At 54.7% G+C, this 26,465-nt stretch overlaps 6 protein-coding genes across 6 annotated transcripts; 3 read left to right on the plus strand and 3 right to left on the minus strand.

Annotated features, from left to right (window-relative positions):
• Window positions 1-435: 435 nt before the first annotated feature.
• K437DRAFT_267466 (uncharacterized protein) lies at window positions 436-1,746 on the plus strand (the record flags this gene model as incomplete). Its single annotated transcript, XM_013388840.1, has 2 exons — window positions 436-585; window positions 667-1,746. 2 exons carry the CDS (start codon window positions 436-438, stop codon window positions 1,744-1,746), a joined length of 1,230 nt encoding a protein of 409 aa, XP_013244294.1.
• A 50-nt stretch (window positions 1,747-1,796) lies between these two features.
• On the minus strand, window positions 1,797-3,416 carry K437DRAFT_255340 (uncharacterized protein). The gene has a single exon (XM_013388841.1). It carries the CDS (start codon window positions 3,173-3,175, stop codon window positions 2,279-2,281), a length of 897 nt encoding a protein of 298 aa, XP_013244295.1. The 5' UTR covers window positions 3,176-3,416; the 3' UTR covers window positions 1,797-2,278.
• On the minus strand, window positions 3,159-5,288 carry K437DRAFT_78822 (uncharacterized protein). Its single transcript, XM_013388842.1, has one exon. It carries the CDS (start codon window positions 4,849-4,851, stop codon window positions 3,217-3,219), a length of 1,635 nt encoding a protein of 544 aa, XP_013244296.1. The 5' UTR covers window positions 4,852-5,288; the 3' UTR covers window positions 3,159-3,216.
• A 585-nt stretch (window positions 5,289-5,873) lies between these two features.
• K437DRAFT_79565 (uncharacterized protein) lies at window positions 5,874-8,907 on the plus strand. The gene is made up of 6 exons (XM_013388843.1): window positions 5,874-6,477; window positions 6,569-6,696; window positions 6,757-7,228; window positions 7,303-7,775; window positions 7,860-7,902; window positions 7,984-8,907. The coding sequence occupies exons 1-6, from the start codon at window positions 6,178-6,180 to the stop codon at window positions 8,626-8,628; spliced, it is 2,061 nt and encodes a 686-aa protein (XP_013244297.1). The 5' UTR covers window positions 5,874-6,177; the 3' UTR covers window positions 8,629-8,907.
• K437DRAFT_79486 (uncharacterized protein) lies at window positions 8,680-21,179 on the minus strand. Its single transcript, XM_013388844.1, has 8 exons — window positions 20,756-21,179; window positions 18,013-20,688; window positions 16,345-17,952; window positions 13,698-16,280; window positions 11,042-13,636; window positions 8,978-10,981; window positions 8,824-8,916; window positions 8,680-8,757 (listed from the first exon to the last, which is right to left on the minus strand). The coding sequence occupies exons 1-8, from the start codon at window positions 21,098-21,100 to the stop codon at window positions 8,731-8,733; spliced, it is 11,931 nt and encodes a 3,976-aa protein (XP_013244298.1). The 5' UTR covers window positions 21,101-21,179; the 3' UTR covers window positions 8,680-8,730.
• A 428-nt stretch (window positions 21,180-21,607) lies between these two features.
• On the plus strand, window positions 21,608-26,460 carry K437DRAFT_273293 (uncharacterized protein). Its single transcript, XM_013388845.1, has 7 exons — window positions 21,608-21,925; window positions 22,000-22,104; window positions 22,176-25,428; window positions 25,491-25,641; window positions 25,706-25,915; window positions 25,984-26,146; window positions 26,240-26,460. The coding sequence occupies exons 1-7, from the start codon at window positions 21,861-21,863 to the stop codon at window positions 26,259-26,261; spliced, it is 3,969 nt and encodes a 1,322-aa protein (XP_013244299.1). The 5' UTR covers window positions 21,608-21,860; the 3' UTR covers window positions 26,262-26,460.
• Window positions 26,461-26,465: the final 5 nt, after the last annotated feature.

Here is a 26,465-nt window from a genome sequence, read left to right on the forward strand (position 1 = left end):
AGAAGACCCGGACCACCATCATCAGAGCGGTGCCATTTCAACTGCACTCCACCCCCTTGGAGCGTCTACATAGTCTGACTCCAGCTCGGAGCCGAGGCCGCCTGCTCCCCTCTCCCCCACCCTGTACGCTCCTTTCTTCGCTCGCCTGCTCTGCCACCCGCCGGCTAAGCCCACCGGGTTTCTGCTCTGCTCTGTTTTGCGCTGCATTGCTTCGCGTTGCTTTGCTCTGCTCAGCCTTTTCCAGCCCTCTACTCTGGCGTACACCGCTTGCCTGTCGGGTTGGTCGGTTCACCGCCTCTCGGACGCACCCGCTGCTTGCCTGCCTACCTTTCCCACCGAGCGACCTTTCTCGCCAGGCCACGCAAAACGGGCGCGATCGAGCCCAGCACAGTGTCCCCACTTACCACAGCCAGCCAGCCAGCCAAGCGAAGAAAGATGGCACGCGCACCGCTCACGGCCGTCTTCCTCGCGTTTACGCTGCTGCTCGCTAGCATGGTCCTCCAGGTGCTCGAGTCACTCAGCCTGCCCTACATCAAGGCCATCCACTTTCTTCGCATAGACTCGGCCGCCGGACAGACGATCACTGTGCGTGTCTGAAGAGCGCACGCTGCGACCCGCGCTCGCGCTGATCCCTTCTCTTCTGCTCTGCCCTTTCCTCTCCTCAAGTTTGGCATCTGGGCCAACTGCGGGCGTATCGCGCCACAGGCCGGCTTTGCCTGCACGTCGACCTCGCTCGGGTACACGCAGTCGTCGTTCCGCACGCTGGTGCGCAACGTCTTCCCCGCCAGCTTGCCGTACGCACTGATCGCGCAACCCATCGCCGCAGGGCTCGCGGGGCTCGCGACGCTTGCTGCCTTTCTCAACCTCTGCAGCTTCTCCCTCCTCTGGTCCCTGCTCGGCCTCCTCGCCGCGGTCGCTGCGGCCGCAGCACTCGCCATTGATCTCGCCCTTTTCGTGCCCGCGCGCAGCAAGTTTGCATCGGGTGCTTTCAACGTTGCCGACGCCGACGCCGTCTTCGGCGGCAACGATGCCGCAGACTTCAGCCGCATCGACCTCGCTGTCTTTGGTCCTGCACTCTGGTTGCAGGTTGCCGCGCTCGCTGCTGCGCTCCTCGGCGTAGCGCTTCTCATCGCCGCCCGGAGCATATATCGCACGCACGCACGCCGCGACAAGGATGTCAGCTTCGACTTTGAGCCCACCCCCCTCGGCAGCGGCGCGATGAACCGCGTGTCGTACTTTGGCGACGACAGCAACAACAGCAACAACAATAACAACAACCGCGCGTCAAAGCGATACACGTACAACGCCGCGGACCAAAGCGATGGCAGGTACACCCACCCGGGGGGCGCCTATTACGATGAGGACGGCTACTACGTTCCCGATGGCGGCCAGGCGTATGACTCCGACGCTGCGCTCTCCGCCGCCGCCGGCGACCCACACGCCAACTTGCACTCGAACGCACAGCTCCATCCGCACCACTACGGCCAGCAGCAACAGCCAGGGCATTATCAGCAGCAGCAGGAGCATTATCAACAACAGCAGGAGCACTATCAGCAACAGCAGCAGCACTATCAGCAGCAGCAGCAACAATATCAGCAGCAGCCGCAGGACCAGTACGCGTATCTGCAGCAGCAGCACGAACACGCCAGCGCATCTGGGCATTCACATCCTCACCCTGGCGGAGGCGCTAGCGCAGGGGGAGGCATAATCACACCCGGCCCCGCTGCCAGCGTGCGGCGGCGGTGAAGCCAGGATGGCGCGTATTAAGCCTTTCGAGTGAGGATGCGATTCGATGTAGCGGGACGGCTGCGGTGATGTCTGTGTATATGTCCGTGTCCGAATACACTCCACTGCACATCCCAATCCATCTCTCTCGCTGCACACCTTGTCCCCCTTTTTGGCAATGCACGCAGCATCTACTCTCTTTCTTCACTATCGACGCGCCGAGATGATGCGAGCACAACAATCGAGTGCTGGCGTCTGTATTCAATCTCATCATTCGATGAGCTATGCAATGGTGTGTGCGAATGTATGCTACATATGCTCTTCCCTTGCTGAAGACTCGTGCCATGCTATCCGTCAAAAGGGCAGCCGCCAGCCGAGCCGGGTGAGCGCAGACCCGAGGACGCAGTTGATGCCGATGTACAAGAGAAGCACGAGCATAGAAGCCAAGATGCTCGCGTGCATCGTCGCCATTGAGACGTTCACTAGTCCCGTCAGCATATTTGCCTGCGGCGCAAAAGGAGTGACGAACAGTGTCAGCACGAATGGCGACGCCCTAACAAACGCCGGGACTCACAGCAAGAAAGATAGCGAATGAGTGCCGATTGATGTCCTCCAACAACGAAGGGCTCCACTCTGCCATGCGCTTTGTCCACTGACGAACCTCGAGCTCCTGAACCGATGCGGCCGAGGCGAGTGCACGCTGCTTGAGCAGCTGCAGCCACTTAGCGTACACTGCGACGTAGCACAGAAGAAAGGACGCATTGAACGCCGTCACCCAGACAACGTAAACCAGGTTTGCCAGCCGGCGACTGTTCTGCGCGCCCAGGAGTCGCAGGAGCAAGAACGCGGACCAGTACAGCACCGAGAAGCTCGCGAGGACCATGCTCAGTTTGCCAGTCTTCTCGCGCCGGCGCGTGCGCGAGCGCCGGCGGAAGGCCTGGTACGGGTCCAGTGGGAGCACGTAGTGGCCCAGGTCGATACCGAGCATGAAGATGGCAAGGTAACCCGCGAGCGACGCAAGGCCCTCCTTGTTCTGCTGCACGAAGCCCCCATGCCGCACGCGCGGGTCAGACAGTATCCACTCCTGCAGATCCGCACGCCACCACAGCAGCACCTGGTAGCCCGCGCCGATCGACAGGCCGATGACCGAGTAGCGCGCGAGCCGCGTCAGCGGCCGGCACAGCGAGCTGAGCACAGGCAAGACGGCGAGTGTGAGGAAAAAGTTCCAGTGCACGCCGTACTCGCTAGCGTGTTCCGGATAGTCCATGCCTTTGACCATCACGACGCGAACCAGGCCCAGCGCGAGCAGCGGCAGCGCTTTCTTGATGTTGTTCAGCAGCAGCGCCCGCGGCGGTCGGAAGCGGTGTCGTGCTGAGTGTAGCGATGGGATAAGCGGGCCCGAAGAGACGATGCCGAGCGAAAAAACAAACGAGCCTACGCCGAGGTCCATCTGCGATGGGCGTTAGACATCAGCATTTGAAGTCTCCCACTCTACAAGCACTTGATTCGCCAACTCACAAGACTTGTCCCCCAGCTCTCACATTTGGCAAACTCGCGCGGAAACACTTTAAAGTCGACAGCGAGAATGCAGATGACAGTCATGAGCATCATGTGCGCCCTGTAGATAGTCAGGAACTCTTTCCGTTTGGCCGCCTTGTACCATACCTCTTCCGCGGAAGCTGCTCTGAGTGGCGCATCAGGCCCTAAGCATCCGCCTGCCACTTCGCCACTTGCAACGCTCCTATTCGCTTTGAAACCATTAATGACATCGTCATACGTGAGTGATTCGGACGAGGACGCAGCGCTGTCCAGGCTCGATCGAGCCCCTAATAGCGACAATCTGTCGCGCGCTCCTCCACTTTGCGAGTCGATCGAGTCGCCGCGACGGCTCCAGTCGTACGAGCTACGTCCGCTGCCGCGTTTCCCTTCCAAGGCTGTGCTACCAACACTGTTGCCGCCACTGATGAACAGCTTGCGCAGCATCCCCCTGTCCCTTCCTACTGTCCGCGCGCTGCTGCTGGTGCTGCGGCTATGGCTGTGGCCCCCATCGCCATCATGGTCAGGCCCTCGATATGTGCTAGGTGGATGCGCCGCTGCGTACGCCGCGTCTGCTGCTGAGTCGATGCTGACGCGGAATGGAAGCTGCTGCTGATGCTGGCCAGGAGTGCCGTGCGGGACGACGTACCCATCATAGGCGCCTTCGTAAGTTGGCGTAGTTGGAAAGAAAGGAAGAAATGGCGAAATGGGGGACAGTGGGGAAGGTGTCGCGGGTGACGCGGGTGACGCTCCGTTAGAAGAAGAAGGAGACACTGCTTGCGAAGGTCCACTACCTGGAGCTGACATGTGCAACATTGAGGCTCCCACTCCGCCACCGACGCCGAGGTAACTCTCGGGCTGATAGTACGGCCGCTGCCCCTTTATATGACCCTGGTCTGCGCGAGGAGAGGGACGGTGGAGTTGCAGAGAGGGGCGCATTTGCGAGTACGAAGCCGGCGCTCGGGCCCGCCCCTCGGGCAGCTGTTCGTTGATCCTTTCACCATCCTCCTCGTCGGAAGAAACAAACGATTTCGTTCGCCAGTCTTTCTTTGCATCTCCCTTGGCAGAGCCTTGGTCTGGTGAACTGGACCATATATCTTGGTCCAAAAGAGATGGAAATGTGTATAGAAGCCACAAGGATGTCGATCCTATGAGTATGTTGAAGGAAAGCGCATATTGGGCCAGGACGGTGGTGACTAGCAGCAGTGGCAAGACAAGAAGAATAAACTGAACTAGTCGACTGGTAAGCCCTTGCACATTGTCTTCATCCATCAGCCCTTTCAAAGCCGCAAGCCAAGCTACTTCTTCTCTGGGATCCTCTGCCTTCAGGGTAGATTGGGAGCGCTGCTGCGGGTCATTGGTGCAGCTGGCGATGTTGCCAATGTTGATGTTTGTGTGTTTGCCCGGCGATCTTCGCCGTCGGCTGCGTCGTCGCGGTGCCCGAGTTTTGAGAACAGCCCACAGTAGGTATGTCGTAGCTGCAGTGAGAGAGACGGTGTTGATTGATAGGACCGAGCCTCCCGAGAGACCAGAAACGAAGGCTTCCTTCTGCACCTTGTAGGTCGCATCTGCCGAGGGCGGTGCCTCCATTGTGGCACTCGCCCGTCAGGGTCAGAGCCCGTGGTTCAGAACAGCTGCGCAGCGCCACTTGATTGTTTTACAAGGACAAGCATCAACGCCACCGAGCCAGAGCACGAAAGCGTGAGGGCTCCTTTCCTCTATCTTGTTAAACTGTGCACTGCAGGCGCCAGACAAGTGCGGCAGCTCAGCGTGGGGCATGGGTCCCCTCAAGCGCGAAAAGGCCTGTTGCACAACGGACCTGGAAGCAGTAGCAGAGGAAATCCAGGGTGGCACAAACAGAGACACTTGCTGGGGCAGCGTGCTCTGGACCCCTTTCCGGGAGTTGCCACCCATTTCCTAACACTAATCGAGGAACGTACCATTGACACGTTGCCTGGTGTCTGGCGACGAGCTCAAATTGGATCTGTTGTGAGACTCTCGGAGCGTCCGTAACCCCCTGACATTTGTTCTTGTCCAAAATAGCAACAATCGTGAATCTCTTCCAAAATGCGCAAGTCTCATTTATTCAAGGACCTTTGGCACCATTTTGAGAGCATGACTTTTGGTATGCGCCACCGTCCGATCCTCGGACCGTAAATGTTCAAATACCTCGAACTCCAAAACGTTGTAAGTTTTGGAAGCATCATTGATCGCCCCTCGGAAAGCAAAAGTCACGCTTCCGAGAATCGCCCCGAAAGCCACGTTAAATTCGGTACTTGATTACCTCTACAGTGAGAATCACTTTCCTTTTCAAGAAAGCAGAACAACGGGGTAGCGCACAGAACAAAAATGAAATGGTGAAGATTCAGAAGAATGCCGTACATCATGACGAGAGACGGATGATTTAAAAAGGGAGACTAGTTGAGGGTGTTTTTTTTTAAATACTACCGGTATAATTAGGTATGTATTGAGCCCAATTAAAACTGGAATACTTTCGAGCAGAAGTAGTAAACTTTCTAGAAAGTCTGCAGACAACGAAAATTTAGAAACTCACACATAATTCGTACCAGTCACCAAAGGTAATTCATCCCTATTTTTGATCCTTCATATTATAGTGGCGTTGCTGAGTGTTGAGTACTGATCCTTCAGACAAGATACCTCCATGTTTTACCTAGCCTAGCTTAGCTCATCTCAGCTCAGCTCAGCTTCTCTTCCTTCCATCATTCGGTGCTGAGCGCTGGCAGCGTGGACAAATCGTGTCGACCAGGCGTTCTTGCCGTGATTGCTTTGCACTAGGCTTTGACGAGCCACGCACCATCTTCATCTGGCCCTGGTCCGTCCACTTCGATATTTCATGATGCGGATCGTCCTTACACCTTGTAGAAGGCACATTGAGACCGTCGAGCCATCACAACTATGCCGTTTCTCCGGAGCGACATGCGAAAGCTCGCTCGCGTCAGCTATCGCCGCACACGCCAGCGCATCCTTGCGACGGTGAAGTTCTTCCAACTGTTCGCTGCGCTCATTTCCCCCGTCTCGACGCTCTACGAGATTCCGGCGGTATCTCAGCCGTGGTTCTTAGTGATCTCACCAGCTGCGCCGCCGATAAAGGTCCGAGATCCTCCGCTGTGCATCGTGCTCGGAGCCTTCAGCTTGGCACTCAATGTCATTGCAAATATCTTGCTCCTCGTTTCTTTCAGCCACGCTTCCGTCGCCGTGAGCTTGGCCGTCCCTTCCCCTCCGAAGAACAATCTGCTTGAGAACTGCAATCTACGGAGTCTAAGTCACGATTCGTTCAGGCTTGCAGATATGGCGTTTAACTTCAGCAATCTCTTTTCTGTTTTTCATTGCCGAGCTCGTCATTGCCTTAGTCAATATCACTGTGTACGGCGTAAGGCGCCACAGCATTCACAAGGACTACGTTTATCAGGAAGGGCAAGTCTGTCGTCCACCATACGTTCTTCAGCTGCTTGCTCACATATCACGCAATTTTAGTTTCTGGTGCGCAGTCGGCTCTCTTATGATGGTGGGCCTTGTCGTCCTTTTCCTTTCACTTCATCATGCAACCTACTCGCGACCACAAGCGCGAAAGCGACAGGAGGAAAACGTTCTCCCAAACATAAGCTCTCGGGACACACAGGGGGAAATGCGTCCTGCCACGCTGAGCATAACTTCCAATCAGTCTACCAATGCTTCACAAGGCATCGAAATGCAGCGACAAGGTAGTGGTTTGGCCAAAGAACAGCGAAAAGCTGCATATTCCGACGATCGGAGGCGCCTGATCACCATGCGCTTAAACTCACGAGCCTTCCTTCTCTCACAATTTTCACTTTACTTTGTCGTCGGTGTCCAAGCCCTCACCTTCAGTAGAATCGAGTGTTGGTCATACTTTGACGGTATTTATTTCACCGTGAGCTCTATGCTTACTGTGGGCTTCGGCGATTTGCATCCATCAAAGCCTAGCACGGTACGTTTCTCTCTGCGTCGCCAAGCTGGCACCGGCAGCTACTGATCTGGATCTACCCATATTAACGATAATAGAGAATCATGCTTGTCCCATTTGAGCTCGTTCTGATCGCTTTACTCGCGACTGAGATCAACACCATCGTGGCAGTGCTGGGCGGAGGGCGCGAAGAGCGACGGAAGCAATTCCTCCGCATGGTAGAGAGGCACTTCGAAAACGCAAGAAAGAAGGCTCACCGCCACAAGGATGCTCCACCGAAGAGGAACCAAACAACAGCCTGCGGCCAAGGGGAAAGGTCAATCCCGGCAGCTCCGGCCAACGCAGAAGGTTCACACCCGCAACATTCTCGCCTATTGCGCGAGTCTGAAGCACAAGAAGCGCTTCAAATCGAAGAAATGAGACACTGGGAGCATCTGCACGCGAGACAAGAGCGAAGTCTGCAGCTCTTCAACTTTATTGCAAGCCTGATTTTGTTGATGGTCTTTCTAATCACCGGCGCGGCACTCTTTACGGCCACGGAAGCGTGGTCCCTCGGTACCTCGCTGTACTTGTGAGTTTGATTTCGTGCGTTGACAGCGGGCTGAACGAAGTCTCTGCTGAAAAAATGGCTTCATTCTACATCTATTTACGACAGCACTTTCGTCAGTAATGTGACACTTGGATACGGAGATGTCACTGTGGTAAGCCGTTTAACAAACTGTCTGATTGGACAGCCTGATCCAATTGGTTATTAAGATACTGATCTGTCGTCGTCACAGACGACGGCCGCAGGAAAAGTAGTCTGGGTGCTCTACGCGCTCTGCTCTGTGCCAGTAACCACTTCCTTTGTGGTGCAGACGCTCGCATCGATCCTATGGGACAGCGTGCGCCGCCGCCGAAAAAGAGTCGAAGCACGATTGGAAGCAGAGCAAGGATTTGAAAGCGGTCGGGTCCAGCCCGCAACACACGCTGAGCTCATTCGCCGTGCCCATGTTGAGTTGCGCGACATGATGGCACTGCATGGAAATGACAAGAATGAAGACGCGCTAGCAAAGGCAAAAGACATGCACAGGTTGCTTCTCGAAACTGCGCTCGGGGCTGCGTTTCAGCTAGATGTGCAGGCGCGCTCGCTCTTGCTCCGCCACTTGCGTCCCGTGTCAACACCTTGGCTCTTGCTTCGAGCAGATGCCAGCCTTGAGCAGCAAGAAGCTCAAGCAAAGAAAGGTGGCCCACCGCGAGGGACGCATGCAGCTGTTCTGGACGGCGAGGACGATTTGATCCAAGTCGAGCAGTACCGCACCCTCTTTGCACGCCTATGCTCCATCACCGAAGAATTGCGAAGAGCAGAGTTGCGGGAAAAAGCAATACTCTCTTCTTCGCTACCGTCAGAGTTGGCTAGCGATGGAAACACCGAATGTTGCTGAACAGTTAAAACGAATGACCCAGAGCTTTCGGCTCTTATGCAAAATTCATTCGAAGCTCTAACTTGATCTTTGTATATAATACACGTCAATTGAGAATATTCCCTACAGCCATGCGGCCCAATTTGGCTCCTGGCAAGGTAAGAGGCGGTCAGTGTGTGACTGTGAGGAGTCGAGCTGTGACGCGGGACGACTCACCTGTAGCGCCAGCTTGCTTGGATTACTAGCTGAATTGATGAGGTCAAGCACTGTCTGAGATACAGGTGTGGTGCTCGGGCCATGCTGCGTGTTCTACAAGAGCAGAGTGGTCATTACCTTGAGCTGCATGAACAAACGCTTGAAATCGACTCACTTTTTCAATCTCGTACTTGCACGAAAGAAGTCTTCCACGTTTGACAACCTCAAGAATGTTCTGGTAGACGACCTCTCGCGGTGCATCAGTCACATTGGGACTTCCAGGTGGCTGGCGCTGCATGCCTGCGAGCCAGAAATTGATCTCGTCCCGCACAAATATCGAAAGGTACTCCTCGAACTCCCTCTCGGGTTCGGACAACGTCCTGCCAATGGCAACCAAAGACGCGGTTAGGAGACCCTCGATGCCGATAGGACCAATAAAGTGCTGGATGTTTGGCGTCAAGCGGAAGGGAGTTGCATCCGGCGACTTGAATTGGGGCGCGCTAGGATTCAAGGTCGGCACAAGATCTGACATAACCACCGCGCCTGATGCGCGAGAGATGTGGATGCGGCTGGGCAGGCGTGAAGAGACAAAGAGAACGTAGGTGAGGAACATAGCGGAGGCCATCTGCAGTGTGAAGTGCTTGCGCATGAGCCAAAGGTCGGATGGTGACTTCATCGACCGTATCATGAAGCGAGTCAGCACCGTCTCGGGGACCATCTTGGTGCTGATCTCGTCTAATAGTTCCATGCGTAGGTTGGTGAACTCGACCATCGATTTGCCAGCACTCCATGTAGAGCGCATTTTTTCGGCCCACGCCATGATCGGATCGTCTTTGCCCATGCCAAAGTCTTCGCAATGGCGCTCGTAGATGTCTTGAAGACTGAGCAATGAGCAGTCGCTCTCGAGAAGACGGAGTTGAGGCGAGAAGGGAATCGCAGCTGGGGTGTTGAAGAGAAGCCCACGGCGACGGGTTTCCTTTCGCTTCTCGAGCACACGATTAAGGCAGCGCAAGAGTTGCAATATGCGCTCCTCTCGACGACAATAACGCGCGGATGGCAGCTGAATAGCGAAGGAATGCAGACTGCCCTTGTGACTCAAGATCGTGATGCGACGCGTGCAGATTCCGCTGGAGCGAATGAGCTCAAAGGTCGGCTCAAAGCGTGCAATCTTGACGAAATCCGAATTGTTGTCCTCGAGCTTGAGGTATTGCCCTGGCACTTCGATGTCGTCGAACTTCTGATGTTGGAACTCCACCAGGAAGTGACTGCAATGCTCCAAATGTTGCTTGGAAGTTCTCTTGTCGAGCACTTCCTCGTAACGGTCGCGCCACCTTTGAAGCTTTTGCACGTAATCACGCAGCGTCGGCTTGCTCTTGACAAAGTCTTCCTCGAAGGACTGCTTGAGATTGCCAGGTGGCAAATTTTCGGCGAAACGAATAACGTTATCTACCGACACCTTTGGCAGCTGACCTGAGTCATTCGGGAGGGTGGCCCTTGCGATGTACTGCTGCAAGGCATCATTCAGGAGAGCCGTAGTCAGACGGTAAATGTCCTCGTCATTGCTCGGCTTGAAGCGCTGCTGTATCTGCTCCGCCATGTTCTCCATCGTTAAGGCCAGCAGCGGGAAAGAAGTTTTTAAGACTTGTAGTGTCTCATCGACGTACTCCCATGGCTGTCGTGAGGATGCAGGCTGCGGCGTGCTGGCACTGCTCATCGAGACTGTATTCTGGCCATTCGCACCGGATGCGGAATTGGACTGATTTGCACCATTGGCGGAGTTAGAACTGGTTTCGCTCTTGGCCGCTTCACTTTGTGCAGGCTGCTCCTTGGCTTCAGCACTACCCGCAGCTTTCTGGCCGTTTGATGGAGCATTACTCTGCGAAGCAGAGCCTGAATCACCCCCCTTGTTCGCCCCTTGTGAATCTGCAGCTTTCCTATCCGTGGCTGTGGACGCGGCGCTACTAGCGACGTCCTTTTTTGTGCCGTCTGCTGTCCCATTTTGCGATTGCGCTGGCTGGGGGTCGGGCACCTTGCTCTTTTCAGCCTTGTTCTGTTGCTCTTTATTCTGCTGCTCCTGCTGCTGACGTGCTTGCGCGGCTGCTCGTTGTGCCTGCATCAGCGTCGATCGTTTAATCACTGCAAAGTCTTCTTTGCTCGTGCGCAAGTAAAAGTACAGAGACTGGAAGAAAAGTCAAAAGTTAGCATGGAGCTTTGGGTCAAACAGCAAAGCCTAACTTACCTGAGGGAATGCTTTGGCTATCTGGAGCAGCAACCGCCTTGCGTAGCGAGACTCCTTATGAGAGAGAGCTTGAAGAAGTTGAGGGATGAAGGTGATCCAGTACCAGATTGGAGTGTCGCCTCGGAATGTTTCAATCGCGAGGTTGACGTTGCCGCTAGCGTCGTCGCAGCCAAGAAGCCAAAGAACGCGGATGAGGATTTTGCGCACTTTCGAGTTCTTGTAGAGGCCAGCCGCTTGCAAGTAGCAGCTGACAGCATTGACCGCGCAAAAAGTGTCCCCTGGCTTGTCCCGGAAGGTGCGATCATTGAAACGACCCCATTCTGTCCAGGCTTTTGCCACGTACAAATCCATTTGGATTGCTGTGGAGAAGGCGGAGTTTGCTTCTTCGGTAAGGCCCAGTTTGGCCATGAACATGCCTTTGAGCGTGAAGAATTCGGCTTTCTGCGGAGCACCGAAGAACATGAGATTCGTGTTGTTGATGACCTCCAGGCCCTGCGCAAGCTCGTTGGGGTTGTTCTGCTGGAAGTGGCTTTTGGCTTGTTCTCGAAGCTTGAGGAAGGCCTCTTGGATCTCGATGTTTGGCAGCGTGTAGATCTTAGTGAGAGAGCTGATGCAGACATCATTCAGATAGTGCTTGCGAGCAACGTGCGCAAACCTGTTGATGATCCAGGCTGTCTCGTGATACCCCCTGTACGCGTAAGAGTTGGTGGATGAACCCGCAGCTCCGCTTTGCTGCTGAATCAAGGGTACCAGCGGCAGATATGCTCGATTCACTGCGCCAAAGACGTGCTGCCGCCAAGCAACCAAATCACTCCAAGCATTGATGTCATCCCACAAATTTGGCAGGCGCTCACGCCAGGTTTGCATCAGTGTCTTTAGCTCGGCTGAACGTTGATCTAGATTCGTAGCATTGGTCACCGCCAAGCTGCTGAAGACCGTGCTTGCCTCTTGCAATTCGACGAACTGTTGGAAGACCTGCAGGAGCGGGACGTGAGCTTGCGTCACTTGTGCAGGAAGTGAATGCCACTTTCGCAAGGTGAGCTGGATAGCCTCGTCGCAGATACGGCCAAATTCGCTGAGCTTGTCTTGCCCGGAGTGTGACTTCAGGAGGGCCATGTATGCTTCAAATACCCTTCGCCTTGGCGTTGCAGAGACCGAGAGGCTGTCGAGTGCCTGCTCCAGAATTTCCCGTTCAACTGTCCAGTCGGACAGCCTCCAGGCGCATTCCAGCAGCATGTCATGGTCGCCCTCCAACTTTGCAAGCTCGGTGAGCACATCCCACTGCTGAAGCTTTTGCGCGCACAGTACCCAGTGGTCCTCCCACAGGCTATACTCTGCTTCGGTGAAGTTAAGCACACCAGCACGGGCCTTGATCTGGGCCTGCTCATACATGACCTGTGCTTGAGCCCACATGCCGTTCTGCTCGAAGGAGATAGCTGCATTGGTTTCAGCATAGACACAACGACGCCTCCAGAGGCCGTAAAACATGTCGTCCTCGGAGAGCTCCGAATAAAGCTCAGCGAGTGCGTCCTGTGTGGCTTCGCGGACCGAATCGTCGTCCTGAGGTAACGAGGCAAGGAGGTCTTGCAGAACTTCGGCTGAGCTGTGCCACACATTGAATGTCCTTCCGAGGTACTTCACAACGTGAGGAGGCAATTCCGGCTGCGGTGCACACGCCAAGGCGCCGGTGATGAGCGTCTGGACAATGTTTGGGCGGGCGGAAGCCTGCTGGATGTGGTACTCGCGACTCAGCAATCCCACAAGAGCACGGGAGAGCTCTTCCTGGTGCTTTCGTGGCAGAGTCCGCCAGGCAGCTTTGAAGAACAACACCCACAGACCATGAGCGGCGTGGGAGTCCGTGTAGAGGAGCGCGCGAACTGGGCGAATGATGCTACCAACGGTGAATGACTTAGTGAGAGATCCGTATGTCGAGTCGCCGCGGATCCCGCTGCCGCTCAAAAGGGAACGATCTTTCGAAATCGACCCTAGAGTAAGATCCAAGATTTGGGACATCCAATAGTACTCTGCTAGAGATTCCCAGCTTTGGCTGCCCAGCAGATATTGCAGACGACCGTGGATTGGCTTGACCAGAGTGCGGTCAAAGATGGAAATGAAGCGCTGCCGCAGAAGCGGATCCTTGTGCTTGCATCCCATCAAGAAAGCATTTTCCAGGCGTACAGTCAGTTCGGACCGAGCGAACGCGGGGTTCTCGTAGATTGAGTGGATCAGCTCTAAATAGTCGCGAAGAAGCGGGTCGTTGTCGCGAGTTCCGAAGCTCATCATCTTCACTAGAATGCCAGCTTTCTCCTTGATGGTCGGGAAGGCCTCCTTCTGCTCAAGTGTCCACTTGCTCATCATGTCAAGCAAGAATCGACACAGTTCCAGGCTTCGCGACCTTTCAACGAGCTGTACCACCGCACTGAGAAACCACCTTCGCTGTTCGCCCAGTGTTGAAATCCTGATTCGCAAGAGCTCAAGGACCATCATGAGCAATTTTAGTCCAGGGTCCGTTGGCTGCACTGTTTCTGTCGCAGCAAGGTGCTCCTTGGTCAACTTGGTCAAAGCCTTGACCAAGCCTTGCAGGTGCGCCTCGATCTAATAACAAGGATAGGGGGATAAGCATCGAGAGAGCGACTGCAGCTCGGGAACAACTTACAATGTCTGGCTTTCGTTGGCTCCATGTGGCGAGCAAGACAAACACTGAATACAAATTCGTCGACGTTCTCAGACCTTCTGCAATAGCTGTCTCGGCAAGGAGGCGGAAGGCGCTTGCGTCGTCGCGGGGCCCGTTTTCGGTCGGAGGCGATGTACCCGCAGTTGCTCCGATTTCGCCGTCTTCATCGCCTTCTGCATCTTCGTCACTTGGTGGATTGTCAGGGATGACCTGGAAAGCTTTCTCTAGGATGGGCCTAGCATACTCCAATAACGCCGGATCGCTACTGGCGATTGACTTCTCCAGCAGGCGTTGCAGTTGCGCCATGTGTGCGAGGAACCAAGTCTCATCCTTGTCCTTGACAACCTGACGCAGCGTTTGCAGGGCATTGCCAACGATTGTAGCATGGGCCTCATCGATGTCGGTGGCGACCAATGGTCGTTGGAACACAGTCAACTTGATTTGAACATCTGACCACACAGGCGTCTTCAGTACGTCTTTAAAGAGAGTGAACGCCTTTGCGATGACGCCCCCGCGAGCGATTGGTTCCGCGGAAATCGAAATGAAACGAACAAGGAAACCAACAATCATCTCGCGAAGATTATTGGGGATGCTGTACGCATGCTCGCCAAGGAGAGGCCACGTCACCTGTCCAGCTGCGCCAGTCCTTGAGAGCTTAGTCTTCTTGCGCGGCCCGCCACCCTCTTCTGGATCTTCCGAGCGCTTTCGAGACGCACTCTCATCGGAGATGGGCTTTTCGCGACCTTCATGCACGGCCTCGACGGCCTCGTCTCTTTTGCTTTGCCAGGTTATAATGACGTCTACTAACTCAATGGTAAGCAGACGTGATTCTTGACTTGCTGTCGCAGCGAGCCCCAATTTAGCAAGGTTGTTGACCACATAAGGTAGGAAGATCTCTCGGCTAGAATAAAACAAATTGGAATGGCGGACGATGAGCTGAAGGAGGAGGAAAAGCTGCGAAGAATTGTGTCCCTCTTCTGTGAGGATGCGCTTGGTCCACTTTGCCCACTGTGGCGGCTGTCCTCCATCGGCTGTGCCGACCCGCTTTGGCAACGCAGGCACAAGGATGTCGAGTGCACGCCTGACCATGGCCCTGCCTTCTGATTGATGTGATCGCAAGAGCCCAATGTAGACCTGGCCGACGATCTTGAGTGGACTTTCGAAGGACTCGATAAACTTAGAGATGAAAATGTAGGCTGCATTTTTGACCATCAAATCCTCTGAGCTGATGTTCGCCCATCCAAATTTGATGGTGTCCTTTCTTGCATTCCCCTGTGATCCGAGCAGGTGCGATGCATTGCCTAGAATGGTGGTGGACATGTGCAAAAGTTCAATGCGCAACGCATCGTCATAGCAGATGTCTGGGACGACAGGGCCGCTTTGGAATAACCGCCAGACTCGATTCAAGATCTGAGACATAACAGCTTGATTGATGAGAGCTTCCTCCTCAGCCTTTGACGTATCCACTGTGTCCTCGCTTTGTTCCGCGGCGCGAGCATCAGATGGTCGCAGAGTGGCAAGTAGCATAGGATTGATGAGCGTGCGAAGTGTCTGAGTTTTGTATACTTGACTGACGCCCTTGGACTCGAACACTTGCAGGAAACGCAGCAACGCATCGCGCTTGAAGCTAGTGTCGTCCGAATTGGCGAATCGTTCGTAGAGGAAGCGCGTCAAAGGTGTGAGGTCGTAAGCGTTTTTGTATGTAAAGACATCAGTCAAAGCGAAGTAGGTGTCGAGATCGTGCTTCTCCTTGAGGTAAGAGCACAGAACGTCGATCAAGAGAACCGACTCTTTGCTCCGCCTGTCGCCTGTGAGTGTCTCGTGTCTACGCCTTCGCGCACATGGTGCCGATATCCAATGTCTGAGCACGGCTTTTTGAACATCCTCATTCTTTATCAGCCAAGCTGGATCAACCTTGATAAGCTGTTGAATGAGCTGAAGGGCTACAATGACCTTGCCTGCATCCGCATCTTCCCCAAACAACGGACGCAAGTACTTTTCTTTGGTGTTGACGACCTCGGCCCGAAGACGTACAGCAAAGTCGGTGGACAAGGCGAGCTTGAAGCATCTCACGTGTGCCGGATCGTTGATGCGACTGAACAGGTGCTGGACAGCTTGTACCGGGAACTTCTCGAAGAACTGCGTAAGCGGCTTGGTAAAAGGAGTCGGGCCAACTCTTCGAATCTTGCTCTCGATCTTGCAGACTTCCTCTGTAAGCTTCTCCATGTACATGAAGGCAGTGGCGGGCAGCAGATGGAAGATCCGTGTGATTGCTGCTAGAATCTCGATTGGTTCGGATTCCCGCTTTTCCACTCGAAGAAGGTGATGCGCGTCCACATATTGAGGAGCTTCCAAAGCACCAGCGCTTGCTCTCTCCAGAACCGCCGGATCTGCAATGGTTGCCATATGCGAAAGCAGCTTGGTACCGATCTCAACTTTGAAATAGGATGTGAGAAGCTCCAGGAGACGGGCGAGACCATCGAGGCCAGCGGTTGTGAGACGCGATGGATCCGCCAAGGTCATCAGAATTGGGCGCAATCCACTTTGCAAAACGTCTTTCGGAAGCTGCATAAGCAAATACATTGTCAGCTGCTATGCCACTTGACGAAGAAGATTGACAGTAGCTCACCTTTGACTGGCTTTGCAGAGTACTTTTCAGTGCAGCATGGGCGACCTCCACGACTGCCTCTGACCGAGAGTAGAGACTCTTGAAGTACACTGAGATGATCTTCATGCGCATCTGAGCCTGCTTTGTGGTCAAAAAGTCATTGCAGGCGAGAGCGGAGGACAATAGTCGTATCGATGCGACCCGTAAATTGGTGACGGCCAGCATGTTCTTGTACTGGCTCGTGCGCCCGATAAGGGCCGCGTCCTCCGCATCTGCAAGTGCCAGCGCCTCGGTCAAGACACGGTAGAGCTCCTCATTGAACTCTGGCAACGGCGGATCAAGTTGTAGGCAGAACGTAATCGCATCAATGTGGCCGATTTGCATCCCGAATGGGAGAGCACGAAGTGGCTTGGAGAAGATTGGACCCAAAAGACGGTCTCTGACAGGCGCCAGGATGTCCGTTGCACTGCATCCTCTGACTTTGGCGAGTAGTCGGAAGGCGCGTTGTGTGACCGTCCGCACCAGCTCATTAGCCGAAGAGAGCTCTTGCACGAGGATACCAACGAGGAAAGAGAATTGGCGCTCGACCAGAATTTTCTCTTGCTCTTCAGCCGTCAGCGGCCTCTTCGCTAGTGGTACTTGAGGAGTCGATGCGGGCGCGCTTGTCTGGCTCGCAGATGCATTGCCTATGCTTGCACTTCCATCTTTTTCCTTTTTCATGCCATCAGCCATTTCGATGTTGCCATCTTTCAACGGCTCGCCTTTTCGCTGTGCCACATGCTCTTTTCCTTTCTTTGTGTCTTCGTCTTCTTTGTCGTTGTCAGGCTGCGATGCATCGTCTTTCTTCCCGTCCTCCGGCTTCTTATCAGCTTTCGAAACTGGGCCAGATTCTGAGTTGGCACTCTTCCCATCGGTCTTCGCCACCTCTGCAGGTGGTATATCCGCCGTTCCAGTGCTCGCTTCCACCTCCATCGCATCTGCATCTGCGCTCACCTCCGTGTCTTCGAGCGATTTTTGGCGCGCATTTGCAATCTCAAGGACGTGGACCAGGGTGTCTCCTACATCGTCACTGTTGCCAGGCGGATCACCTGGCATATCCTTGAGCATGAACAGCAAGGCCCTGATGATCTCCAACTGGTGTTCCCGCACCCAGATGCTGCCCAAATTCGCCTTGCGCACGAGCATGTCAATGCCAACCCAACCCCCCGTCTTGCGCGACCACAGTTGGTTGTAACACTGGGTGCAGTAGCGACTGGCGAGCGCATGCATCATGATTGCCCACAGGTCTCCTCGGGGAGAGTTTGGCTTCTGGTGCTTCTCAATTGTTTCCTTGGCCGCGAAGATAATTTTGAGCTGAAGTTCAGCGTAATGCGTAAGTTCAGAAGGATCGGCATGTGCTAGAGCTATTACGAGCCCTTCAAGCAGAGATGCCACCAGCGGAATCAGCTGCCTCGGCGACGGCAGCAACGTCGATGGGAAGGGTCGTTCTGCCTCGAGAACGAAAATGTGACGACACAGGCTGAAAATGAATTCCTCAGCTTCCACTCTGACATCCTCCAAAAGCGTAGCCTGGAACAGGCCCTTCACGACGCGCTCCAAAGTTTCTTCGCGGTCACGTTCGGTCGTCGGCTGGATCAAGTAAGCTTAAAGTCAGCACAGTGAAAAGACGGTCCATTCGGTAACACCCACATCATCTACGATGGCAGCAGCAGCGCACTTGAGCGCTTCAAACGCATGCTTCTTGTGATATGCATCGCCTGTGCGAATATTTTCCAGTGCAAGGTCGAGTATTGGCGCCCACGGCACCTTTTGGGCGCTGCCATCAAAGTGGATGGTGAGCGTGCGCATCTTGCTGGGATTGCTATGGTATTGCAACTTTGGCGCTGCCTGTAGCATCTTGCGATTTCGGCCGCCCATCTTGCCCAGTATTCGCATGGTAGTGTGCGAGTGCTGATGATTGTGCGGAAGAGGTTGAAGGTGTTTCCACAGCGCGTTCATGAGATCATGGGCGTGCGGTGCCATGATAGGGTCCAGGAATTCAGGTGTGAGATTGTCTATGCAAAGCTCGAGCGTGCGCAGACCTTGTGAGACAAGCTCCGTCGACGACAGCAGCGCCAGAACCAGAGGACGCATGAGGTACCCCAGATATGGCAGCAGCACAGACAAGCGCACGGGCACCGTGAGGCACAGGTCGACGAAGATCTCGCGCTTCGATGGCTCAGCAGCCTGCAAGAGATTGTTGAGGCTTTCGAGGAGAACTGGCAAAAGCGGCAGTACATCTTTGTAGAGCAGTTCGAAGCGACCGCCACCTATCGACCGGAAGAGGGCGCGAAGCAGAAGGAAGTAATTGGTCGGCTCAGGGGCACGACTCGCAAGCTTCATGGAGGTCATGATCAGATGGCTGAGATGCGGTTGTAGCATCACCTCATTCTCCTCGGGGAAGATGGTCACAGCCATGAACGCCATCTTGAAGAGGCGTAGGCTGACGCTTGCGTACTTTTTATCCGTCGTGCCGACTTGATCCAGACGGTCGATCACAAAGCGAAGGAGGACCGAAACAAAGCGCTTGGAAGTCAGCTCGTTGCTGAGCAAGCTCTGGGGGATGCCGAGCAGCGAAGGCGTGATGAGGATCTGATCGAAAAGGAAGCCAAGATGTGTCGAAAAGACTTCGTGGAACACTTGCGGCTCAAGCTCGATGAAGATGCTCGTGAAGACCTCCATCAGTTCCCTCTCTTCTTTTCCGTCCCTTCCATCATGTAGCGACCAGCACCGAACGCCATCGACAAAGAGGCGGCTGATAAGCTCGCCATTGAGCTCGACACGTGCGCGGTGCTTGAGCACGGGAATGAGTGTCTTGACCCCGATCATGACGTTGCGGAACAGGAAGCGGGCGTCTTTGAGAGGATCGGAGAGCAGATCGATCATCATCGCCGCTGCTTGAATTGGCTTGGCGCGTTCAAACGCGATAGCGTTGAGCGGATTCTTGCTTGTTGGTTCCACAGCCTTGCTTGCACCCGTCAATTCCTCTCCTGTCTTTTCTGCATTCTTCCGCTCTTTCTCCTTTCCCTTTCCTTCGGGTTGCGCGCCTTGCCTTTGCATCGCTGCCGTTTTATCTTGTTCGTCCTTGTGCTGTTGTTGTTGCAGAGCCTGCTCTTTGCGCATCGCTCTCGATAGATCCAGATCCTCCCTTAATCTCGATAGACCTGCGAGTTTCTCAACAAACGTTTCAAGGATAGCGTGCAACAATCTTGGTGCGTCGCCCGTCTCCGTAGTCTTGTTGACGATCGTCTCGACTAGGTTGAGTAGCAGCTTGACGCACATCGTCTGTATACTGGGTGCGAGACTGGGGTCGTGTAGGACTGTGGCGTGGGCTTCGATGACACGCACGAGCTGCGCAGGCTTGAGCTCGGCACGTACATGGTGCACTAGATCGGCAAGCATGGAAATGGCAAGCGGCCGCTGAGTCTCGTAGGAAGAGATACCAGTGCCGAGGAGAACGCGCTCGTCGAGCAATGTGTCGATCTGGTGGATAAAGTACTGCCTGTAGTCGGTGGACAAGACATGGCGCGTGGCTACAAGCAGCTCCTTCCGGGTGCTCGCCGCTTCCGGTGGGCAATCCTTCAGTAATCGGACGCTTATATCGGGCAGAGTCTGCGCGTACGGCTTGACGACCGGCATTGTCCCTCTGAGGACATAGGCGATGAAGCTCATCGCTTTGACTTGCGCCACGATCATGTCCGAGTACAGTGCACGCTTCTTGATGCTAGGCGCGACACCGACAAATATTTCTCCTTTGGCAGCTGCAGCTGCGTGTGCATCCGCTTGGGGTTTGGCTTGGTGATGGAGGCAGTGCTCAACAACGAGCGGAACAAATATTCCGATTGCCTGGGCGACAACTTGTCGGTAAGATTGGAAGATGAGAACAATGGCTATGGGGCATTCTGTCAACACTTTGAAGGACGAAGTCGACTTGAGCAGCGTTTTCGGGCCGGGCGGGCCGCCCAGTGCTGCATCATTTGCGGGACCGGGTGTTGAGCCGCTGGCACTGGCTGCATCGGACGATGGCCCTGGCGCCTGCATGTTGGCGTCCTCCCCCACTTCATCTCCAAAGCTTTCTTGCACTGTCTTTCCCATCCCCTTATAGAATGTTTGCACCAGATCCAGGAAAGGCTGGACGTGCTCCCCTAGCACCTGCTTGTAGCTGCGATGCAAGTCTATGATGATCTTGAGTGCGGTCACGGCATTGTCCTCATTGTCGTTTTGAAGTGTGACCATCATGCACTTCATGACCTGCTCTGCATATTCCTTGACGAGCTCGTGCTGGGGTAGCCGCTGGATCGTCTCGAGCACGGTATGTCGCAGTCGCTGTAACGAGTGAAATCATAATTCAGTCAGGTCTCGCATAACACTCGTAGAGTGGGGAATCTCTCACCTGCTCGGTTGCATCTGTGCTAAATGCACATGGTACATTCTCTAACAATTTTGTATATGCAGGAATAAAACTCTTGAGGAACCTGCCATAGTCGACGGAATGGAACATTTCCAGCATTTCTTTGACTTCGACGACGACCTGCAACTTTGTTCGGACATCGACTTTGTCGTCCATCAGTCGCTCTGACAGAACTTCTGGGTCCGGACCTGGCGCTGTGGTTGCGGATCCTGTAGCAGAGCCCCCTACTCCTAATGCTCCTCCGGCGCCGCTACCGCTGCCACTACCTGCAGCGCCGCGGTTAGGGCTCTCGCTAACGGACATTTGCCCGTCAGGTGTCTGCACCATTTTGTTGTAAGGACCCTCCACTTTGCCTGCCAAGTACACGGGAAATCAGCTGCGGTGGATGGACACGAGTCCCGGGTTCCAATCCGTCACGTCGCGATCCTCGTTGTCCCCTGCTTCGCGTGACGGTGAAAGTGGATAGCGGCCTTTCGCAGAGGTGTTTATTCCTCACGGCGAACTTGGATCTGAATGTTGAACCGCTCGGAGCATGATGTCTTGGCAGATACCTTCTCCTGCGTGCAGTTTCTTAAGGCCGTGCTCACGCCACTGTGCAGCTGATGGTTGAGGACATCTTCGTGCATCTTATGGAGTGGATGTGGTCCTGGGGAGAGATGGAATTGTCTCTGAGTGGATGTCTCTCTCGTCTCGCCTACCAGACTTCGAATGTGGTCACGTGACATTTTGGTCGCTGGCCCTCCTCCCGCCTGAACCATCCCGTCCAACGACAATCGCGAGTCAAGTCTCCGGCTTGGGCAGCTTTTACAACCTCGCGCCATGAACAAGTCCAACGCTTGGGGCTTTGCCGCCTAGATTTGGACTGACCTAACTTGCACATTACTGCAAGGCAATGGGGCTTTCAGTCAAGCGGCCCTCAGCTCAGCGCGCTTGAGAACGTCTGCTCGACAGCTGAGACTTTCCGGGTTCATGCATCGCCATCGCGGTGCTCGCCTCTGCGACCGGTGACGGCGCTGGTTACCCCATCGGAGTGACCATTGGGCGACCTCCTCGTAAGGCGGTCCTGAAGGGGCAACCCTTGGCAACCATGGCCGAGCTCCTGCTGCGTCTCTTTCACTCGGACTACTTTTCACCTCATCTTGCGCTTTCTTAGTGGGTGTTCATACTTCTTACGCACCGGGCAATTTGCTTACAGCTAATCGGACGCATCTTTTCAATTTCGATAGCCTCAAAAACTACTCGGAGAACATAGGCATCACGTATTACTTGGTGGAACAGCTACAGGCAACATTTAAAGCCGAAGATGTCGAGTTCTACTGGCCACAGCTATGGTGAGGACTTTGGGTGAAGGGTGTCATTGTAATGCATGCGCTCACGATTTGAATCTTCTATACTCTGTCAGTCACCTGCTCATCACCAAGCCGTCCGATTCACTGGCATTGGAGAACTTCATCCTGCAACGGTGTACAGAGAGTGTACACATTGCGCTCGTGACACTCTGGCACTTTCAAGCCGCACGCTTTGACCTTTCTGCCGACCCTAAAACGCCCAGCTTCCAAATATGCAAGCGAGTCATCAATCGTTGCCAGAGCATCTTGTTCGATGATACATGGGAGCAACAGCAACAGGTCCTGCAAAGCACCTCTGGAAACCAGTCTGCGGAGGCAAGTGTGAGCCTTTCAATCACTACCAAAGTGACTTCGGGCAATCTGCTTGGGAGGATATATAATAGCATTAGCGGCAGAGAAGAAAAGATTCACCCAGCCAATGCACTTACCACCATTATTGGCGTGGGAGCCTCCATCGGCTCCGTTGGCATGCCGCGCCTAGCGAGTATTGGCGGACCGGTCGCAATATCGCAAGGCCGCAAGCCTCCGGAGGACATATTCCGAAGGATACTCAAGCGCATTGAAGACGACGGCGACGAAGGAGCAGGCTACGAAGAGGATGATGAGCAGAACGAGTTGGATGAAGAGGAAGAGGAGAAAGATCATGCGGTCGATGGAGATGGCGCGGAGTTGAATAGACATGTTTGCATTCGGTCGCCGGAAGAAGATGCGGATCATGCATCGAAGCACGAGCGGAAAGAGAGCGCCGCTTCGGCCAGCAGCCAAGTGCCAGAGCTTCTGAGCAGTGAACTTCTGACAGGACCCTCTTTGGATGGATCTGCTGATCAAAGTCAGCCCGATCAAGGGAAGTTCCGAATGGCAGCAGTTGCTGAAACTCCTTCCGAAAAGACTCTCCCAGCACGACCTGCATGTGCAGCAGACGAAATCAATGCAGGGGAGGCATCAAGTGTCTTGCAATCCCACCCGCCCGCCTCCCAGATGCATCCGCAGCCGCAGCGTTCCCCAAATCCGTTCGCCACCTTTGCCTCCACGCTGAATGACTTCAAGGATCGTGCAGCTGCAGCAGTTGGAGATGCGATTGGGCAGCACTTCCAGATCGTCGCGCCGCCTGCACCAAAGCAGACACGAATGAGCTTTGGGTCGGAGAGCAGAGCGACTGTCGCAGCTCTCAAGGCGCCCAGAAACAAGGGGAGCATGGGTAGCAGTAGCAGCACTAGCGTCAAGTCGGACGCGATACGACGCGCGGCAGCTAACTCGCAATCAACACCCAATCTCCCTCGTGGACCGCATAGTGCGCCAGGTGGTCAATCCAGGTTTGTATCTACCGCGGCCTTCATACAGTACGGTGCATCTAACTCGCAGTCAACATCTTCGGTCACATCGCTCGTTTCGAACTACTCTCCTCAGACGCGCTCTCGACTGTTGCGCGTACACTACAGCCGAACACAGACGGACTTCCTTGCCATGCTGCAGAACATTTCTGGCCGATTGCTCCTGCTGCCAAAGCCCGCGCGTCTGAGTGCACTACGAGCCGAACTGACGGATCTTAACCACAGCTTACCGAAAGAGGTTTGCTTTCCGCTGTGGTGTCAGTGCAATAAGGATGTCTACCGTGGACGACGCCAATCGAAGGAGCAGACAGCGCAATCTGCCAAAGCGCCACAATCAAGGCTGCGGCACCATCGCGTCGTGCGCATCAATCCAAGCGAGGCGGTCGTGCTCAACTCAGCAGATCGGGTGCCTTATTTGTTGCACGTCGAAGTGCTCAACAACGATCTCGATTTCGACCCCGATCGACGCTCGAATAGAGATGCGGTCAAGAAACTCATAGCAAAAGAGGAAGATCACAGACGAAGGTTGTGGCGCCGGGACATGGCTGATGACCAAATTCGCACCAGGTCGCTCGAGGGTTCAGAGCCTTCGAGCCTAAGAGGGCATCCTGCCACCGTGATGCACAGCGAAGATGCCACGCCGGTAATGGAGAATATGCCGCTCGAAGCCCCCCACGCAGCACCTTCAGCTGGTTCACGCGATCGATCTCGACACTCGTCGAGCTCAGGCGCGACTCCAACATCTGGCACTGGCCATTCATCGTTTTTGGAGGCGGAGCGCTCGACAGAGAACGAAGCATCGTTAGGGGACATCTCTCTGTCCACCTCGGTCATTACCGCCGCCAACGAGAGCGCAATCCCGGAGGATGGAGAAGGAATTGACTTGACGGAGCAAATGTATGGCGCGGACCTTGCCAAGTTCGGCGGTGAGCGCGGCGATGATGATGACAGTGACGAAGACGACCTCACGGTCATGAACAGGCACCACGACAGCGCAGCATGGACCGCCTTCCGCTCTCGTGAAGGCAACATGCAGAAGAGCGGTAATGGACACGCTCAGCTTCCGGAGTCACCCACAGCGGGCCGAAAGAATTTTTCGCTGGACGATTACTCCGAACGGATGCGCACTGCGGCCATCATGCTGGCGCAGCTTAATCAGTCGACTAACGCAGGTGCACAACCGATCGTCACGCACAATCCACACGTCACTGCGACCGCGCAAGGCGGGTGGAGCAGCTGGATCATCGGCACCAGCTGGGCTAGCTCGGCTGGCGCGCCGTCCAAATCTGAGCCGGGCCAGGCAGGCGCCAGTATCACAGCTCACAACACTGGCATCACGCCGACTACTCCAATGACGCCCAAATCGGCCGTGTCGACGGCAGCTTCAACGGCTCCGCCCATCACTCCACGCACACCTTCCATGCAAGTTGGCTGCGGCGCAGGCAACGTGCGGCTATTGCATGCAGATGCGGAAGGCATCCGGAAGCGCATCATGCAAGAAATGATGGCCTTGGAAGAGGAGCGCATGAGTCGCACAAAGGTCAGCGCGCGCACAGCCGTTGGATCGGGCATTGAAGACGAAGCGACGGTCATGCGTGCAGTGAACAAGGATGATCCATCCGCTGCCATCTTCCGCGAATCATGGGCAGCAAAGAAGGCGCGTATCCGCGCATCATCGCCGTATGGTCACCTTCCAAATTGGGATATCTTCTCCGTCATCGTCAAGACGGGTGCTGATCTACGCCAAGAGCAACTCGCCGTGCAGCTCGTCAATGAGTTTGGCAGAATTTTTGAGGAGACGAGCAGTCGATGCTGGGTCCGATACTTCCGCATCCTCGTCACCAGCGAGAATTCCGGCTTAATGGAAACGATCACAGACGCTATTTCCATTCATTCGATCAAAAAGGAAGCGTACTCACAGCAAGTTGGCGGCGAAAGTATCACCACCTATAGCTTGTATGACCATTTTGTCGTGGTGAGCATTCGCTGGATGTTGCCTTCGCAGAATGTCACTCTGACGGCCATCTACCCTCCCAGACATACGGACACCCGAATTCAATCAAGTTCAAACGCGCCCAAGACAGCTTTATGCAGTCCCTCGCGGGCTACTCTATCATTTCATACCTTTTGCAGATCAAAGATCGCCACAATGGTAACATTCTCGTCGACGACGAGGGGCACTTGATCCGTGAGTGCAAGCACAATTAAGGCGCAGCCTTTTCAGCGACTCACAAAAGCTTTTATGGCTACAGATATCGACTTTGGCTTCATGCTCGGCATCTCCCCCGGTGGCGTCGGCTTTGAGGCGGCACCATTCAAGATGCCGCAGGAGTACATCGACATCCTCGGCGGCATGGACAGCACCAAGTTCCAAGAGTTCCACGAGCTGATGCGTCAGGGCTTCAAGGATGTGCGCAAGCATGCGGAGCGGATCATCATGATTGTTGAACTTATGCAGAAAGGTGCGCTGTTTCCAAGGGCCTCAGAAAAGCTCTACAGGCATGTTGACGAGGCTTCCCCGAATGTGCAGATTCCAAGCTGCCTTGCTTTGCACTAGCCGAAGAAACCGCCTCAAATTTGCGTAACCGCTTCCAGCTCGCACTCAGTGCCTCGCAGTGTGATGACTTTGTCGACAAGCTCATCCTCAACTCGGCAGGCAGCGCCTTCACCCGACTCTACGACCAATTCCAGTAGTGAGTGATCGACTGTGCAGCCTTCCGCTGTGGTGCCTCCGTGCATGTCTTCTGATCGTCACTTTGACTTTTCCTCCCCGACGCACCTGCTAGCTATTCGCAAGGGATTCTTTGATGTGTCGCTATTGTAGCATATGCGTAGATACCAGCAACGCCCATAAAAGTCAGGGAAAGCTGAGGCCAACGGATGATAAGCTTACAATTACGTATGTCACAACACGGGGACTCCCCCTACCAGCCGATGCTATACAAAAATCAGAATCCAGTCGTTGGCCGGATCTCTCGGCGAAGCGGTGCGTTCAATATGAAGTTGCATTTA

The sequence above is a fragment of the Tilletiaria anomala genome, assembly GCF_000711695.1.
Source record: "Tilletiaria anomala UBC 951 chromosome Unknown K437scaffold_22, whole genome shotgun sequence".
Lineage (NCBI taxonomy): Eukaryota > Fungi > Basidiomycota > Exobasidiomycetes > Georgefischeriales > Tilletiariaceae > Tilletiaria > Tilletiaria anomala.

Excerpts from the sequence above, each read along its gene's own strand:
- K437DRAFT_255340 (XM_013388841.1), bottom strand. The coding sequence starts at position 3,175 with ATGGACCTCGGCGTAGGCTCGTTTGTTTTTTCGCTCGGCATCGTCTCT.
- K437DRAFT_78822 (XM_013388842.1), bottom strand. The coding sequence starts at position 4,851 with ATGGAGGCACCGCCCTCGGCAGATGCGACCTACAAGGTGCAGAAGGAA.
- K437DRAFT_79565 (XM_013388843.1), top strand. The coding sequence starts at position 6,178 with ATGCCGTTTCTCCGGAGCGACATGCGAAAGCTCGCTCGCGTCAGCTAT. Across the intron at positions 6,478-6,568 it reads TCAGCCACGCTTCCGTCGCC|ATATGGCGTTTAACTTCAGC; the intron begins GTGAGCTTGGCC and ends TCAGGCTTGCAG. Across the intron at positions 6,697-6,756 it reads GACTACGTTTATCAGGAAGG|TTTCTGGTGCGCAGTCGGCT; the intron begins GCAAGTCTGTCG and ends ACGCAATTTTAG.
- K437DRAFT_79486 (XM_013388844.1), bottom strand. The coding sequence starts at position 21,100 with ATGGTGCAGACACCTGACGGGCAAATGTCCGTTAGCGAGAGCCCTAAC. Across the intron at positions 8,917-8,977 it reads GCAAGTACGAGATTGAAAAA|AACACGCAGCATGGCCCGAG; the intron begins GTGAGTCGATTT and ends CTGCTCTTGTAG. Across the intron at positions 8,758-8,823 it reads CAAGCAAGCTGGCGCTACAG|GAGCCAAATTGGGCCGCATG; the intron begins GTGAGTCGTCCC and ends TTACCTTGCCAG.
- K437DRAFT_273293 (XM_013388845.1), top strand. The coding sequence starts at position 21,861 with ATGGCCGAGCTCCTGCTGCGTCTCTTTCACTCGGACTACTTTTCACCT. Across the intron at positions 25,916-25,983 it reads TGTTGAACTTATGCAGAAAG|ATTCCAAGCTGCCTTGCTTT; the intron begins GTGCGCTGTTTC and ends CCGAATGTGCAG. Across the intron at positions 26,147-26,239 it reads CTCTACGACCAATTCCAGTA|CTATTCGCAAGGGATTCTTT; the intron begins GTGAGTGATCGA and ends CGCACCTGCTAG.